This window comes from Oryzias melastigma, linkage group LG9, assembly GCF_002922805.2.
Source record: "Oryzias melastigma strain HK-1 linkage group LG9, ASM292280v2, whole genome shotgun sequence".
Classification (NCBI taxonomy): domain Eukaryota; kingdom Metazoa; phylum Chordata; class Actinopteri; order Beloniformes; family Adrianichthyidae; genus Oryzias; species Oryzias melastigma.
Window position 1 is genome coordinate 9,704,484 of NC_050520.1, and position 17,875 is coordinate 9,722,358.

At 39.3% G+C, this 17,875-nt stretch overlaps 2 protein-coding genes across 4 annotated transcripts in view; one reads left to right on the forward strand and one right to left on the reverse strand.

Annotated features, from left to right (window-relative positions):
- Positions 1 to 17,875, reverse strand: part of si:dkey-250l23.4 — a 59,861-nt gene that overhangs the window by 1,423 nt on the left and 40,563 nt on the right. Inside the window, exons 2-7 of one of the 3 annotated variants that reach the window (XM_024276167.2) lie at positions 13,242 to 13,470; positions 10,074 to 10,122; positions 8,494 to 9,592; positions 5,278 to 5,518; positions 1,959 to 2,084; positions 305 to 426 (exon numbers count right to left, since the gene is read on the reverse strand). In XM_024276167.2, coding sequence (XP_024131935.1) covers positions 305 to 426; positions 1,959 to 2,084; positions 5,278 to 5,518; positions 8,494 to 9,408 — 1,404 coding nt within the window. In that variant the 5' untranslated portion in view covers positions 9,409 to 9,592; positions 10,074 to 10,122; positions 13,242 to 13,470. The remainder of the gene's footprint in view (positions 1 to 304; positions 427 to 1,958; positions 2,085 to 5,277; positions 5,519 to 8,493; positions 9,593 to 10,073; positions 10,123 to 13,241; positions 13,471 to 17,875) is intronic. The other 2 variants (XM_024276168.2, XM_024276169.2) reach the window with 2 other exon arrangements.
- On the forward strand, positions 10,833 to 13,168 carry htr1aa (5-hydroxytryptamine (serotonin) receptor 1A a). The gene has a single exon (XM_024276170.2). It carries the CDS (start codon positions 11,177 to 11,179, stop codon positions 12,461 to 12,463), a length of 1,287 nt encoding a protein of 428 aa, XP_024131938.1. The 5' UTR covers positions 10,833 to 11,176; the 3' UTR covers positions 12,464 to 13,168.

The following is a 17,875-nucleotide window of genomic DNA, read 5'->3' on the forward strand; positions in this document are numbered from 1 at the left end:
CATCTATTTAGTTTTAATTTTTTCCCTTTGAATATTTTCTGAGAGGGAATCAGTGGCCCTCCATCCACTACTCAACAACCCCCCCACTCTAAAGTCACTCTTCGGTGTCTCATTAAGTTCCAATGTTGATTTCCTTATTTTGCTGAAGTCCAAAATTTTCTTTCATCGCTTTTGTTTCAACAGTTTCAAGTTTTTTCATGAACCGTTGTAATGAATGTCAAAAGGCAGGGAAAAAGAGATAGCAAAGAAAGCAGAATACAAAGAAGCCAATAACCCAGTTCACTGAGTAGATGTAGATAATAACCATGTCCATGTCAAATCTCCAGCCTCGAGATTCGTCCTCAAAGTCCATGCTGTTCAGGCGGTAGCCTCCTCCGTGGGGAAACTGGCGTCTCGGAATTGGACTGGACTGTCTCTGGAAGCCTGCTGCGGGGGAAACAATCATTTTTATCTGGTGGATCAGCTTCTGGAGGATTTCAATTAAATAAAACAACAAGGTTTAAAATAGCTACACAGGGTCTGCCTGGCTTACATGTGTCTAACAAAGAAACTCCACTCCTGCAGGTTTCTCAGCAATTAGAAGAACTGAACAAGTCGTTTTTTTATTTATCTAAATGTCTAAAGTTACTTAAATTCCCAATCTGATCATCTTTGGAGCTATTTCAAAAGAGTTCCCAGTGATTTTTTTAATTATGATCATTCCTTTTTGGCTCAAAATAAAAATTTTCCGTTATTTTCTACGACATAGTTTCTGCAGAGTTGCAGTACTCATCTGAGTTGTGGGCAGGACTGTTGATGAGGAATAAGCCCGCCCCCTTCCCATCATCCATCTGTTTACACGCACTCCTGCTAGCTTACAGCCTCTCACGCCTGACATTAGCAGTGCAACCAAAATGGCGAGCAGTATTGGAGCTATGCGGCTGTACAGTTTTGAGTCAGAGGCTTTAATATCACACCTACACGCTTTTTCCAACAGTCTTCATCTGCTCTTGATTTACAACAACTTGAGTAAAGAAATACTCAGAAATACAATTTTAAGAATGGTTTACTATATAATGAGAAATATACCTCAAGGGCATGTTAAAAATACCCAATTTTCATTGGAGTATCTTTAAAGCGTCATAAAAATATCCATTGTGCTTGACAAAGTTTGCACTTTGCACAGTTGCACCAATGAATGGTAAAAAAATAAATCGGCGAATTGTCAATTTTCAGCTTCTAATCAAATGAGCCAACCAGGAGGAGACTGTCTGCTCACGGAACAGAGCTCCTGAAGGATAAAAACAAAAACTAAACTAAATCTTTGCCTTTTCGTTAAGTTTTTCAGACTTTTGCAAAGTGTAAAACAATACAAACTCAACATCCTTGATATCAGGCTGTTTTAAACCTAATTACTAATGCCAAAAGTACAACTACTTATAGTGGCCTTTGTAGAGGTCTCACTAGTTGGCAAATATAGAGGCCAACTAGTAAACTAGTGCACATTTTTTAACATTACTACTTAACCAGTTCACTTTTTTGGCTGTCACTAGTTAACTAAGTGTACTTTTGGCATTACTAGTTAAGCTTTAAATAGCCTGATATCAAGGATTTAATCATAAAACGGCTGGCCATAAACTTTAGGAGACCTACACCCAGCTAGGTTTATGCTAATCCAATCATTTGCTTGATTGATTGATCCATCCATCTATCCATCCATCACATGTTGTATTTTCAATTAACCTATGAATCATGTTTTTGGACTGTGGGAGGAAACTGGAGTAAATACGCCACCGTGCAGTCCACTAATGTAGCCACCATTTCCTAATTCACAGGAGTCATTAGCAAACGGTGTTCTATTCTGGAGATGGGTTGAATTCTTCTAAACTTTTAAGAACCCAGCTTGCACTGCATTTGATTACCAAATCAGAGAATATACATGATTCCAAACCGCTGATGTTATGAAGTTAAAGACTTACCTCCAAAAATGCGGAAGATTTTCCTACAGCTTGGGAGAGGCCACTTTGCACAGCTTGCTTTCTGAAAGTTCTGTTTCCGGGTTAAGTATTCCTTTGGGAAGAACGTCCGTGCTGCCTGGTTTAGTTCTGAAAAAGACACAGAGAATCTTTACAAATCTATTGACGGCATAGAATAATAACAACTGGTTGTTTTTAAATATACGTTAAAAATGGCAGAAGTCATTGCTTCTCCTCCCTAATAATGTCTTTGTTCTGCTCATGTTTGACCTTGGTGACGATAATCAACACAAGAATCTAATCTTGTCATCTAATCATGAACAAGAGCCCTTCACATTTCTACATAACCACTCACTCCATGCCCTCCATGCTCTATATCCATGAGTGGACCACTGTGAAAAACACAAGTTTGGTTATTCATAGAATCGCCCCGACAGACTGTACTGTTTTAATCAGTGTGTTTTCATCCTGAAAATTATATGATATAGGTCTGCCATTACACTGGAAAGCAACTCCTATGATGTTTGATTTCTTACCAAGAAGCTCAGTAAAATTCTCGTCTTTTATGGAGGAACAAACTCCAAACAAGACAGTTGTCCCTTCCTTTGGGTGTAAAGCCTCTCTGAGATCCTTTCTTTCAGTGAGACATTTGCTTGATTGATTAATAGGAGCAGATGTTATTATAAAATGTATTTCTTCTGTTTTACTCAGATTGTTCATGCCTTTTTCTCTCTTTTTCTTTTGGAAATGTTATTTGAGCTGGCATGAACAATGATTAAAACTAAAAACATTTCAACAAAGGATGGTAAAGAAAAATCAAGGAGACAACATCCTTCCTTCAAAGTTTGAACCCTCTTTCATCGTTGTTGTTCACTTCTTGGCATATCCCTAAGGTCTCCACAGCTTACACTGATTTGCACATTTGGTTTGGCAGAGTGTTTTACACACTGTATTTTATCCAGTTTGGGGACCCAGACGTGGCCCCTCCTTGTAGCTATAAAGGTAGAGAGTGAGGGTCTTGCCTAAGGCTATGGATAATGGTCATCGTGACCCTTGGGTAACGTATCTTGGTTTCCCATACACCAGTCCTGCATCCAACCAATTGAGCCTTCCAGCCGCTGCTTTCCTCCTTTCATCAGATTTCTTAATCAAACCTAAGGTAATAGTAATGAAGGATTTAGAGATTGCACGATGGGTAAATGTCTTCGGATGGTGGTCATCCATATCAAGGGCCGCCTTACACCCTGTACCCCGGGATGTCTAAAAAGGGGTCCATTCTGCACCACTGGTCATTCGCAACACATTACAATCTTGCCAATTAACAATTTTTTAGACAACGTGCCACCCTAGAAAGTACAGTGTTCTGTCTTCTTCCTATTCTTCTCAGCATCAACCCCAATTTGTCAACATGCAGGTCTCTTAACGATTTCTAGCAATCAGCACAGGGGCAGGGGGCAATTTGAAGTCGGCTGATCATCAGATGACTTTACGGACTTTAGAGACCCATCTATCAGCCAATTACCGTGCTTCTGCCTTCCTACCACCCACCCTTCTTCTGGGTGGCCACTGACCGATGTAAAAAATAAATAAAAAAATCTTAAAACCTCCGATTTAAGAAAGAAAGAGAATGCAAAATCCATTTTACACTTTATTTCTAGTAAGTAAAAAAAATTATGGTTAATCTTGTTTTATAAAAGCATTATTATGCAGAACTTGTTTCTTTGCTAAAGTAATTTGATTGTTTTAATTGTCCCAGATCTATTTTGGGACCTCAATGAAACATATTTAAAAAAAAAAAAAGTTCTACTTTTGCCTCAATCATTCCAAACTGTGAACTTATGAGTTTTTTTGCTCGCCATGTTTTGGCTAAAAGACAAAACTTTAAAATTTCAGTCAGTTTATTTCTCTTTGGTTTCTTCTTGAAGTTTTATCCTTAAATTTTAAGGTCCTTCAAGCAAAGAAGTTTTGTGCCAAGTCAAAGTTTTTTATATGTATTTCACTCGTGTCTTTTAGTAACCTTCATGCACATCTTTTTAAGCTACTTTTGAAGCTCGTGGGATTTTTTGCTTCAGATTTTTTCACTGATCAAGTAGATTTCTTTTGACAGTACGTGCAAGATAACTTTAAGCACATCGCATTCCATGGAGGCTGAAAATGCTCAATTCAGGGAAAGCTTATAGACTTTTTGGTGAGGAGAATCTTAACAGCTTCCAGAATGTTGCAATCGATGGTGCAAACATTCTACTTCACGAATCCCAAATCCAGATGAAGACGATTCACCCTGAATTACATACTAGATGAATTTGGATCATTTTTTGTTATTGTTTGTATTTTTATGCGTATTTTCCGATAAACATTAAGAAGACACTTTGGTTTTCACTCCAGATTCAGTCAATTAAGAAGAAAGCTCACAGCCTGCAGTGCATTTATTTACTCCTCATCAATTTTCAAAGTAAGATTGATCAATTATCATTAATGAGTATTTTTTTTCTTCTAATCTGGAAAGTGGTGCTCCTTTCACAAAAATATTGTTCAAGCCAAATAAGTTAAATAAAATGTATCATTATTTTTTGTTGGATTAAACCCTTTAAAGACTCACACTGGTGAAAATAGTGTTTTGTGGCATTTTTCTAATTTTGGAGGACAAATGTAAAGAAAAATAATCTTAAATGTGCATTTGTGAGTATTTAGTTATTCAAATTGATGTGAATCAGGAGCAAATAAAAAAAAGCAAATTGAAAAAGAGCTTATTTGTGTCACAATACGCTGGGGAGGCCACAAACTTCCTGCTCCTATTTCTCAGTAATGGGGAGGGGAAGGGGGGCGGGCTTACTATGCACCAACAGTCCCAACCACAACTTTCTAATGAAATACTGCAGAAACTGTGTGCTAGAAAACAACATGTTTCTTGATTTTTTGGCTAAAAACAGCATAATCATAACTAAAAATGTACTGAGAATATTTTAAGCACAACCAAAATGTGTCTAAACTTACATGACAATGTTTAAAACCTTTGAAAATAGCGGTCTAATAAGATTTTTACTTAGTTTTATGGTCCCTTTTAATCATGTTTGTGTCTGTTAGAGAGCAATAAAAGAAAAAGGTTCAGATTGTGCTTGAATTCGTCTTTTAGGCCTCTGTGACTCATCTGGTGGGAGCTGAGCAAAAGGTCCAGCCTGCTTCCCTGAAGCACATCTGCAGCTGAGCTCCAGAAACAAACATGGAGTCCTATAATATCCCACAAATGCAACTTTCTGCTTAAAACTAAACATTTTCAGGTATGTTGCTGTTTGATCATTGTATTGGAAAGTCTTTGTCTCACCTTTCTGGAAGAAGACGTGGGTGATGACCGTTCTGCACAGCGGGCAGGGCGTGTTGGTGGGGCTGTTCTTCGCCAGCGTCCTCAGACACGGTTCACAGAAGATGTGATTGCAAGGATGGCAGATGTATGGACTGAAGTATACGTCCAAGCAGACGGCGCAGATAAAGCCTTCTCTCTTCTTCATGCTCAGAGACTCTTCATCCTCACTGCTGCTGCTGCTGGATTGAATACCAGTTAAACTCTGTGCGTAAAGAAAGGAAAATATTCGTTTAAAAGCATGCACAATATAATCATTTATGTGGAAAAAGTCATAACCAGAAAGAAAAAAAATAATGCCAAACATTTTTATTTGACAGCCATTTGTTGTCTAAAATTTGGGTTTCCAGAGTAAAACATTTTAAATAGAACAACCCAAACATGTCACTTTCCTGCATTTATTTGGACAATAAGAGAAGTGGGATGTGCGTATGTCTTCCTTTACTCGTGGGGTTCTGTTTACGTCTTTGAAACACCCCTTTTCAAAAGTGTAACCCTTTTTGAACACCTTCCCAAACAGCTTAAGAATGTGTGTGAGGACTCAGGGGTGTCAGCTGTGAGTTCAAGGGACCAAAATGTCACGTATGTCTTTAGAGTAAGATGTTTGAGGAGGTAATAAAGCCGAATCCTAGCCTTACTTCAGAATTATTTGATTTGATTATCATACGTACATATTTACGAACATAACTTTCTTAATATATGTTTTTTAATAAATTAACACCTGCTTCCCCCATGAGATCCTACCTCTAAATGTACATTCATCTATAGCTGCTAGTAGGACGATGAGGTAAACTGTTCCCGCCTCTCCCTCAGACATGTGTTGACAGACCCTTGAGAGGGGGGGGTTAATGTCTGGAGCTCCACTGCTGTTTCAAAAATCTCAGGGTGTTTCCAGAGTAATTACCACTTTCTCACCCAGGGGGAGCTCCAGGGATTGTCCTGTAGCTTCAGCCCAGCCTCCCAAGGTGTGTCATTAACATGGAGGGAGAGAGCATGTGGCGCTCAGGTGAGACAGACGCTGCTTCAGCAGCAGACTCTGTAACTGAGCAGCTGTTCTGTAACGTGTAATATGTTTTTATTATCAGTTCACAATAAATATCAGATTAAATCTCAGAGTATTTATAGTTTAGAATTCATTTTAGTGAGATTATTTTAGAAATGATTGAGTTTGCCTAAATGTAAATGTCTGACTTTTTTATATTAAAAATATGTTCACCTTTAGCTTTGATTTGATGACACATCTTTAACATATTTATTTTTACCAAGCATTTCTAATTTAATAATATGAAGCTCCGTCAGTCTCACTATTTCAACATTGTTTCACAGATGTGTCCAATTATTTTCCTTTATGATATTATGGGGATGCCAAAAACATAGAACGTTCCTTATGGAATAATATGATGAGAATATCAGCTGTGTTGTTTCAAACTCAGTTACACCTCTGCAAAAGCTAATAGAGGCAAGTAAAATATATTAAAAAAATAATCAAGTGCTAGAAAAACAAAATTCCCTCCAGGAATGGCAGAAAGTTGTATTAAACGATGTCTCTTTTCATTATTAAACACGATCACAAAAATTATGTTTTTGTTAAAACTTGAGAACCTTTTCTGTCATACATTGGATTAGACATGATCACAATTATTAAGATTTTTGTTTCTATACGAGTACATTTTCTTATATGTTTTGGTTTATTATGCCTTCTTGCACATGTCATTAGTACTAATGGAGCAAGTCTTTATTTGTTTTTGTCTTTTGTGTGTGTGGTTGTTTATTATTTATTAATATGTTAAAAAGCAATAAATATATTTGGAAAAAATAAAAAAATAAAGGAATCATTTGCAATATTTTGAGTTTCAATGAGCTTTGAAAATTAAAAATGAATGTTGATTGATTTTGATGCACAATTATTATATTACTGTGAGCAGCAAAACACATGAATAGTATATATACTAGCAAAAGTGTTAGAGGAATCACTGGATGAGCTTGAGATGAAAACGAGTCAATGACACCAACAGAATAAATAAATAAATAAAAAGAAAGTGTGATTTCTGTCAGCTGAAAACAGGAAATCTCGGATCTGGAAATCTAGACAATAAAAAACACTGCTCCTGGTTTCTAGAGCATCATAGCAAGTTGCCAATGAAATATCAAAACTCCACACGAAATGCTGATGAAAAGTTTGAAAGAACTCATGATATCTGGTAAGCAGGAAGTGTTTTTAGATTGCAGCATCTCACCGACTCTAATAAAAGCTGTGGCCCCTTTTGTTTTCTCCCAGTTCAGAGTGAAAGTGTACCAAACACACTGGAATACAAGTCCTAATGGTGATGAATGAGGGAGAAAGTTCCTCCATTTTAAGGTCCATCTAATGATTTCAGGGAGAAGTTAAGAGAATCTGAAACTAAAGAGCTGAAGAATTACACTCAATGTTGGGTTTTAGCTCATAATTTTTATGGATTTTCACTTTTACAAAACACAGCACACATAAAACACACACTATCGAAGAATTATCAACGTCATGTCAGAGCAGTGGAATATACTTTGCTTAGCCAAACTATCACTTCGATGCAACGAAACTCTCAAATGAACTATTTCTATTCATCTTTCTGTGAAACTGCAGTCCCTATATTTGTAATCTACCAACGTGACTGCAGATCTGCAGCAGCCAATCAAAGCTGAACCTTCTCCTTTGTCTGGCTGGGTTTGAAGGGCTCTCTGTCCAAGCCTCATCATGCAACTAATTCAAATGTAACCCCACTTTAAACCACACACACAATGACTATTGAAATGAGCTGGGCGCTGATGTGACTGTCAAGTGTCAGAGTCTGGATGAAATGAGCTCACACATGCACATGCATGCACACCGTCACATTAGCTGCTAAAAATAAATGTGGGGGAAAAGACGCGAAATATTGTTTCCACTTGTTGATTAAAATATGGGTGAAGTGAAACATTTCTTGGAAATATGTTAAAATATCTATTTTTATAAGAATTTTCCTGCTACGCATAAAGATTACATCACATTCCTTGAACTGTTTGGTAATTAACTGAATATGTTCAGCTTTTTCATCACAATTAAGATTATTCTTGAAAACAGCAGCAAAAATTGTTGTTTTTTGTCATCCTGTATGACTAGGAAAACGTTTAGACATAAACTAGAGGATCTCCAGTGTGATTCACCTGTTTGTTTTCCTGCTGTCTCCACTTCTCTCTTCTCCTCTGCCTTCTTCTCAGACTCTTCATCCTGTTCTTCTCTCTTTTACTCATCCTCCTCTCTCCAGCGAGGCCGCATGGCTTCACCCTAGCCGAGGTCGAGGCTTGGGCCATGACTTCTGTCAGTCTTCTGCCTTCTTCCTCTTCTGCCGTCTCCTCATCCAGGTCTTCTTCCTCTTCTTCTTCCTCTGGCTCCGAGAGGGTGAGAGGTGGGATGTGTGTTTGACCGCCTTGAATGGGTTGTTCACATGTTCTCACCTCCACCCACAATGCATCTGGATTTCTTGAAGGAGTGCGTGTGTCGCTGAGCACGTCTGCTGGAGAACGTCTGAGCGATGACAGAGGTGTGAATTTGCTCTGGACGGCAGCCTGACTGAACTGAGGGTTTAAACTGGCAGGGAGAGTCTGGGTTGAGCCAAGGCCTGGAGGTTCAGGACTCGAGGGTCCCCTGTGTGAGTGGTTTGCTCCAGCTTCCAAAATGCCAGTCAGACTTTTAATGCTTTCTCTTGGATGTCTCTCCTGGGCTGTTTCTTCATGTGTGTCCGCTCTTTCAAATTTCCTTTGCTTTTCTACTTTTCTTCCTCCTAAAAGTGGAGATCCTTGTTTGCCCTCCTCCCTGTCTGGACCTCCTTCCCTCCATCTTCCTTGGATGTCCTCAGGGCAGGTCTTTCTGTGTGCTTTCCTTCCAGGTAAAGGAGGTCTCACCAGCTGTTCCATGTTGTTGGAGCTTCCCTCTCCAGATGCATTCTTCTGTCTAGATCTCAGTGTTTTCACACACAGAGTCTCCATTCTAGAGTGCTCATTGTCCTCCCAATTTTCATCTCCACCTTTACCTTCCACGCTTGAGCCATTGGAAGCCGAGTCTGTCTCACGGGAGGCCATGTAGGATCCCTTCAACTGGCTAACATGATGTTGTCCCTGCTGTCCATCCCTCAGTCCTCTGCCAGGCGTCCTTTGGTTTCAAGCTCTTTTTCAGTCCGAGAGGGACTTTTCCAGTTCAGAAGGGGCGAGCCCTGCTGCTCTCTGGCTCGTCCTCCCCATGTGAGCCCCCCTGGGGCATTCCACACTGTTGACAAAGACAAAGTCCCCCGTGCTGAGCTCTATTGTAAAAAGTACGCTGTTCGTGGCCTCACCATTGTCTCATGCAGCCTATAGAAACCACGCCACCATGCAGCTCCAAACTCAGAAAAACGAGGTGAAAAAGCCAGAGCTGGATTTTTTTTTTTGTTTCTTTTCTCCCATCCACTGTCGTAGCATCAGCATTCATCTTCACAATTTAATATAAAAATAACAAATGTGTGTTTAAATCAAATGTTTTATTAATTGTGGTTTCCAACTGTTTTATTTTCTGAGCGTACACGTTTCCTGAAGTGGACTCCATAAAGATAGAGAGTCTTTGGAGGGAGAAAATCTGTAGAAACAGAAAATTATATCCACAATTATAAACCAAAGAGGGGGTTTATTGGAAAAGATCAAAGCAAAGTGAGATTTTTAATGAGTAAAGGTGTCAGAAACATTTCACCTTAAGTCATTTGCCTTGGGCTTACCCTGTGACACTGTGTCATGCTTTTTGATGTCCACATTAGAGGAGCATTGCTATAGGTGGGGGTTAGAAATTCAATATTAGTGTCTAAAAATATGTTTATTTTACTTTAGTTTTCATATAAACAATTCATTGTTTTCTAGTTTGACACAACCTCTTCCAGACGTTGAGTCTGCAACATTTTCTCTATTCTGTATCCCGCTGACTCAAATGTGAAGCAAAGAAAGCTCCAGAACGGTGTGTCTCTCCAATCTTTCCGCTAAAAGCAGACAAATCAGAGGAAACCAGCTCACGCAATACCCGCTATGAACTGTAGATGGCAGCAACATTCCTCTCTGCTCTACAGGGGAGCTGTCCCTGGTGCTGAAACCACCTTTCATCATTGCGTCCGAAAAATCTGGACTTTTCCTTTTTGCTGCCTTCAAAATGTATTCTTTCTGATCTCAGTGAGGGCTTTAAAATGCTAATTAGATTTTTCAAACAGATAAAAATCACCAAAAACAGTTTAAAATGTACGCATTTAATCATAGTTGCTGTTCCTTTTCCACAAAAAAAAAAAGGTTTGAGAAAGTCCCAGATCCTTTAAGATTTAAAGTAAAAATAAACTACAAGAAATGACGTTTTGGCTCCAAAAACAGCGACAAAACAGAGTGACAGGTTAGCATGGTTCCCTCGGAGTTGTCTGCAGCAAAAAATGGAGAAACAAGAAGAGCAAAGGCACAAAATTCCAGCGCGACCTCCTCCTGGTCTGACGTACCCACAGCTGTTAGTATAAATGAAATCCCGGCGTCACCAAGCTCAGATTATTCGCAGTACCACTGAGCGCACCCTGCTGCCGACACTCATGGGCAGCAACGCACACGCGCGCACGCACATCCACATACACATACATACATGCACACATACACACACGCGCGCAACCCCTTATGTGCACGCTTCACAACACGCCTGCGTCATGAGTCCTGAGAGCTTCAGCGCGAACACGTGAACTCCGATGGAAGCGGTAAAGCGCGCCGCGGCAGCCTGAGCGGATGACTGCCTTCTGCTCGTTTGCTCAGCTGCGCGTCCCCAACTTCTTTCAAAAAGTTGCTCACCGAGTGCGGTGGCATGATGGATTTTCTAACGTTAAGCGGCAACGACAGCAACACAACCGGTGGTTACCCTGAAGGCAAGGACGTGGTTGGCGACTTCCTCGGGCGCGAGAATGGCACGGGTTCTGGGTCCCACCCGGGTCTGGTGCTGACTTACCAGATCATCACCTCTCTGCTCCTGGGGGCCCTGATCCTCTGCTCCATTTTTGGTAACGCGTGCGTTGTGGCAGCCATCGCCTTGGAGAGATCTCTCCAAAATGTAGCCAACTATCTAATCGGATCCTTGGCCGTGACAGACTTGATGGTGTCGGTTCTGGTTCTACCGATGGCGGCCCTTTACCAGGTCTTAAACAAGTGGACTTTGGGACAGGAGATCTGTGATTTATTCATCTCACTGGACGTACTTTGCTGCACATCTTCAATCCTGCATCTGTGCGCAATTGCCTTGGACAGGTACTGGGCCATAACAGACCCAATTGACTATGTAAATAAACGAACACCGACGCGCGCTGTGCTCTTGATTTGCGCAACTTGGCTAATTGGTTTCTCCATATCCATCCCGCCCATGTTAGGGTGGAGAAGCGCCGAAGACAGAGCGAACCCCAACGCCTGCATGATCAGCCAGGACCCGGGATACACGATCTACTCCACTTTCGGGGCTTTCTACATCCCGCTCATCCTCATGTTGGTCCTCTACGGGCGGATATTCAGAGCCGCTCGCTTTCGGATTCGAAAGACGGTGAAGAAAATCGAGACAGCAAAAGTTTCGGACAAATGCTTGGCTGTGTCTCCAGCCTTTTTCCACAAAAAGAACAACGGACAGAGCGGCGGGAGAGGCTGGAAGCGCTGCGACGACTCCAAACCCGGCTCTCCGTGCGTAAACGGCGCGGTGATGCACGGAGACGAGGGGGAGTCACTGGAAATCATAGAAGTTATCAGCAACTCAAAGACGCACTTGCCTCTGCCCAACACCCCCCAGTCGTCCTCGCACGGCTATGAAAACATGAATGAGAGGAACTCGGGAGCCAAAAGGAAGCTGGCGCTCTCCAGGGAGCGCAAAACCGTGAAAACACTCGGGATCATCATGGGAACTTTCATCTTCTGCTGGCTGCCCTTTTTTATCGTCGCTCTTGTTCTCCCTTTCTGTCCAGAAAGCTGCTTCATGCCGGACTGGCTAGGAGCAGTTATAAACTGGCTGGGCTACTCTAACTCTCTTTTAAACCCCATCATATATGCGTATTTCAACAAAGACTTCCAAAATGCATTTAAGAAGATCATAAAATGCAAATTTCACAGACCATAGCCACACAGTGAAAGGCTTTTACTGTATGAAAGGAGCTTAAAATGCAGGACATCAGGGATGGTGTGTGAAGGAGAACTGTGTAAAAATAAACCAACAAATGAGGGAAAAAAGTCCTTCTTTCTAAATGTAGAAGCTCATGTCTCTTCACTGTTGTTGCCATCATATAGCCTATAAGTGCAGGACAGCCATTGATGTATTGCCATGCAAGAAGTGTCTGTGCTGATTCCATGCGTTTTATCATGAGGCACATCATGGGGGATCCGTCCATGAGCTTTGTAGCACTAAAACAATAAAAGCAATCAGTTTGTCATTGACAGATCTGAGTTCATTTTTGTTTGGATAATAAGAATTAATGAAGCAGGCTTCTATTGAGCTGTCTCAGCATTAATCTCCATAAAGGTTAAGCCACAAAGACTGAATCATTTTCTGTGTTGTCAGGCAAACAAAGCAGTGAGCAACATTAATTTGCTTTGAAAGGCCGCTGTAATGTGGAAGGGAGAAAAAAAAAAACAGCAGCTCATCAACTGGATCCCAGATGTTAAATGTATATTTTTAAATTTCCCTGACGTACTGAATGTTTTCAGTCAACTTAAAAAACTTCTGTGTGAGGCAGAAACAATATAATATTAGAAAATAAAGAGTATATTTTGTCGCTGTGTTTGTTTATTGTGCCAAATGACATTAAATACGGAGAGTTACCCTGCACTATACTGAGAGTTGCTTGCAATTGCTAACTTCCCTCATCTATCACGCAAGTCCCAGTCGCAAATCCACTTACAGGAGATACAAAGATAGAGGCCGTCAGGCGCTGAAAGAGAAAAACAAGTTTCAGGAAGGAGCCCCAGTGAGGCCTGCATGCTCAACAAGATGGGTGGCAATCTCAGCGGTTGTCGTGGCAACACTTCAAGCCCAAGGCACAGTGGGTGAGTTGGTGTGGGGAGCAGGCAGCCTGCTGGCGGAGCTTTGGTATTTCAGGGGGGCTTTCACATGGAAACATCTTGAGTGATCTTAAAGAGAAAAAAAAACCCAGGTAACTCTTCATTCAAACCCTCCCATAATTATACCCCTTTTAGCAGCAATTATTCAAGGATTAATTCACATGATTGCGCTCCCTCACAGTGTTATGAGCCACTAACCCGCAATGAATTTGCAAATTTTCCAGCCCCTGCAAAGACGATGACTCAGAAAATATTAAGTGACTCTGATAATCTTGAGCAGAGTTTTAGTCAAATTAATGATTTTTGTTTTAAATGTCCCTTTTCAACTTATAGATTTAGTCCCAATAAACAAGAAAAAAAGGGCAAGATTTCACAGGAGGTGGTGAACAATGCCTCACAGAGAAGCCCTTCTGCTGGTCAGCTCTGACTGCAGAGTCACATTTTGTCACAGCGTCTCATGTGCCCGGCGCTCCGATTTCTCTCACAGCCCAAAGACACGCTCGCTTTCCTAATTAGTGATTCACTAATTAGTAAATCTGCATCAATGCGAGTGGAAGCATGCATGCTTGTCTGTCTCTTTGTGTTAGTCCTGTGATGGAGTGCTGACCTATCCATTAAGTCATCCACCTTTTACCCATCAGGTCGCCCACCCCTCAAGGAAGTAAGACACATGGGAATGATAATGAATGGTTTTGCTATGATGAAAAAAAATGCATCAATAAACACATTTGATAGCTAATTTTTACTTAAAAAAGTATTTTTTAGAATGGATTCCAACAAATATTTCATTTTGTGACATTTTCCACATGTTTTACTTATATAATACATCACATATACATGATATTGTTGTTTGTTTGAGCAATAATCCATATAAATCTCAGATTCTTGTCTTATGGAAATCCATTTGGAACAACTTCATACCGTTTGGCTTAAACTTTAATCTGCATTATCTGTTAATGCAATAATGCTCAACGTTTTCAGTATTTGTTATACAGGATATGTGATACATTTTTGGCACAGATTTTTTTTCAAACACATGTTAAAGTTCAGATTTTTTCAGAAATGTAATAAAAGGTAATAGTTGCCTGAAATTAATTTATTAATCTTTTCAAAGAAAAATATAAAACATCTTCACTTGTACTTGAGTGCCTCGAGTTTTCCTGCAGGCTGTTTATAGTGTTTTAGAGTCATTTTGCTGCAATCCAAATGCTTTTTGGAAAATCCTTCTCTTATCTGCAGCGCCTTGGTCAGATTCTGTGCTCAGGCCATGCTCAGAGCATCCTGCACTGCAGAGGATGGAGCCAGTGAGCAGAGAAGAGTCGAACTCCCTGCTGTGAATCACAAAGAATGTTCAAAGCCATTAATATCATTAAGTTTTGGTTCTGATATATGGGATTACAAAGCAGCTGAGCTCCTTTGAACTGCTCTTTAATATAAAAGGTTTGGACTGTGTGACCGCATTAATCCCACTCACTTTGGGAATCTTCAGTGAAAAATGGGTAGGTGGGCAAAGGCTGATGACGCAGAAAATTTTCCCTGAGTAGGAACACAAGGGAGGAGAGGAAATGATGGGATATGAGCAGAGAGGAGGAAGATAATAGAATAAAAACCATCTGTAGGGAGAATACCGCTGTACTTTGTTTTGTTAAAACTGTCAGATTAAAGGTAAAAATGACATGAAAATGATGCAGCGATAAGGAAAATCAGTTTTGTTTGCGCTATTCTGAAACTGTTTGCTCATCAAAATTAGCCAAAAGCAGGCAATTTTAAAAAAGTTTGAAGGTGAAAACTCTCCGAACTCTGCATTTAAAATGTGAGCTCTCGGGATAAAACAAAAACTCAACAAACTTTGTGAATCAAAGTTAAAAAAATCATTCAAAAGCAGAAAGAAAATAGATGTGCCACTATGTTTTAGTCCTTCCTGTCACTCAGTGTTTTGTGTGCGATAACTCTAAGTTGCTTTTTTTATATCAGTTCGTAAATGTTGATGTTTCATTTCAGTTTTGGTAAATCTTTATTTGTTTTTTCTTTTGCAAAGTTGTCCTGTTTTAATCTCCTCTGCACTCCTCTCCCAGCAGCACGCAGAGACTTCCTGCATGTCCTGTCAGCCGTTCTGCCATCCATCTACAGGTTTATTCTACCTTTGAAATTTTACCATCAATACTATAATAGCATTTTCATCTGATGCCAGTGTACCGACTCACACCTGTCAAAAAGGATTTTTTCAAAAGTTGTAGCAAAAAGAAAAGAATCCTGGGTTCTTGTAGGGCCGTTTATAGCTTGAATTTGAAAGATTTACCTGCTTATGTGAGAACAAATTGCAACAACAAATTGATGTCAATTTGTAATATGAGGAATAAACATTATATTTGTAGGCACAGAATATCAAAAATATGTTATGTTAGTAATATTTTATAACATGGAAATATTAAAACATAATGATAAATGTAAACATAAAAGTTTGATAATTTTATATCTTAAAGTTTGTGCTTAAACTGAATATTTAATGTAAAATTGAAATGTTAACTCATAAAATGTTAGACATCCGTCAAATTAGTAAAGCTAAATAATACATCTAAAAGACAACTTAAATTCTAATAAGGGATTACTTGAGTGAAATTTTATTATACTAAGTAAAGTCTTAAATGGAGTTGTTTATAATAAATGTTAAGCCTAAAATTGAATTCAAGTATAAATATAAGTGTAAAGCTAAAAGGTAAATGTAGATGTGAAATGTGTAACATTAAGATGTAAATGTCAAATCTAAATGCAAATGTTTAGTTTATGCATAAATGTTTAGAAAATACATGATTAGACCACATATCAAAAAATCCTTAACTCTATATTTCACAGAGCCTTAACCACAACTAAACCTCTGGGGTAGAAATGAGTAGAATAAATGATCATCTCAGATTAAATGTTAAAAAAAAGAAAAAAAAAAGGCAAATTCTTCTGTTAAAAAAAGCAAGAATATACTATGGTAGATTTTGAGGCTGAATATTATTTGCATTCTTGGTGAAAAAAAAAAAAAAAATTAAAAAAAGAACATTTAGTGGGCGGGGCCTGAACTTCCTTACTCCACTCCATTCTGTAGCATCCACTGTAGCTGGATAGCTTCGATATCGCTCGGCACTTTTGTTGGACCCAATCTGAATTCTTGCCTTCTCCCTAGCCCTTCATTTGAAGGGGCATTTGTAGTTAGAGAGGAGTCCAAAATATATATTTTTAAGACCCCATCCTCCAAGCGGATTGATGCAAAGCCCTTCGTCACAAAGTTAAACCACGTCACGCTGTGCTGGAGAAGAGGCGTTTTTCTTTTCTTTGGTTGGGGATGTGAGGGGATGTAAGCTAGCAGGAGAGACTGTAACCAGAGAGCTCTTAGCAACGCGGAAGGGAAAGGGGGGGCACTGTCCCGCCCACAACTCCTAGGTCAGGGGTTGGCAACCTTTAACAGTAAGAGCCATTTGGGCTTGTTTTCTACCAATCAAAACCTAGAAGGAGCCGTGTAGTCTTACTTTATTCTTCAAGAAATTCAGATTTGCAAACATTACCTTCTTTTTTTATATATAAATGTGAATTATTAAGTATTAAGTATTTCTGGCACAAACATAAGCAAGAATACAAAAAGAAACTAGTATGTCTCCATTTTTTTTTTTTTACGTTTTTACCTTTAGTAGAGGTCAAACTAGCGAAAAAGGTTGCTCATTGCTTAATTACTAGCTGAACTCCTAGTTTTAGCATGTTGCTAGAATAAAAGCTAAACTCTAAATTAGCCTGAGAATCCCAGTAGATAACAAATTAGCCAAAAATGTTAGCATATTGCTAAAATATTAGCTAAAATTAAAATTAGCACAAAAGTCTTTAGAGGCCAAATTAGCTAAAAAAGCTACCCTGCTGCTTAATTACTAGCTAAACTCATTTTGGTAAAATATTAGCTAAATTCCAAATTAGCCTAAAATTCTTCAGTAAGCTAAATTAGTCAAAAACATGAACTTGTTGCTAAAATAGAAGCAAAAACTCTAAATTAGCCTAAAAATAGCAGTAGATGACAAATTAGCCAAAAAAATTCACATTTGGCTAAAATATTAGCAAATTCCAAATTAGCATAAAAAACCTGAGTAGATGCCACATTAGCCAAAAAAGCTAGCTTGTTCCTTAATTACTTGCTAACCTCCAAAATAGCCTAAAATTCCTCAAACTAAATTAGTCAAAAATGTTAGCTTGTTGCTAAAATAGAAGCTAAACTCTCAATTAGCCTAAAAACCCCAGTAGCCAACAGACTAGCAAAAAATGTTAGCATGTTTCTAAAATAGAAGCTCACTCTAAATTTTTTGAAAATTACAATTTTTATTTTCTTCAGCCAGAGAGCCACCATGGAGAGATAAAAGAGCCACATGTGGCTCTGGATCTGCAGGTTGCAGACCTCTGTCCTAGGTGAATATCCAATGAACTACTTTGTAGAAACTACTGTATG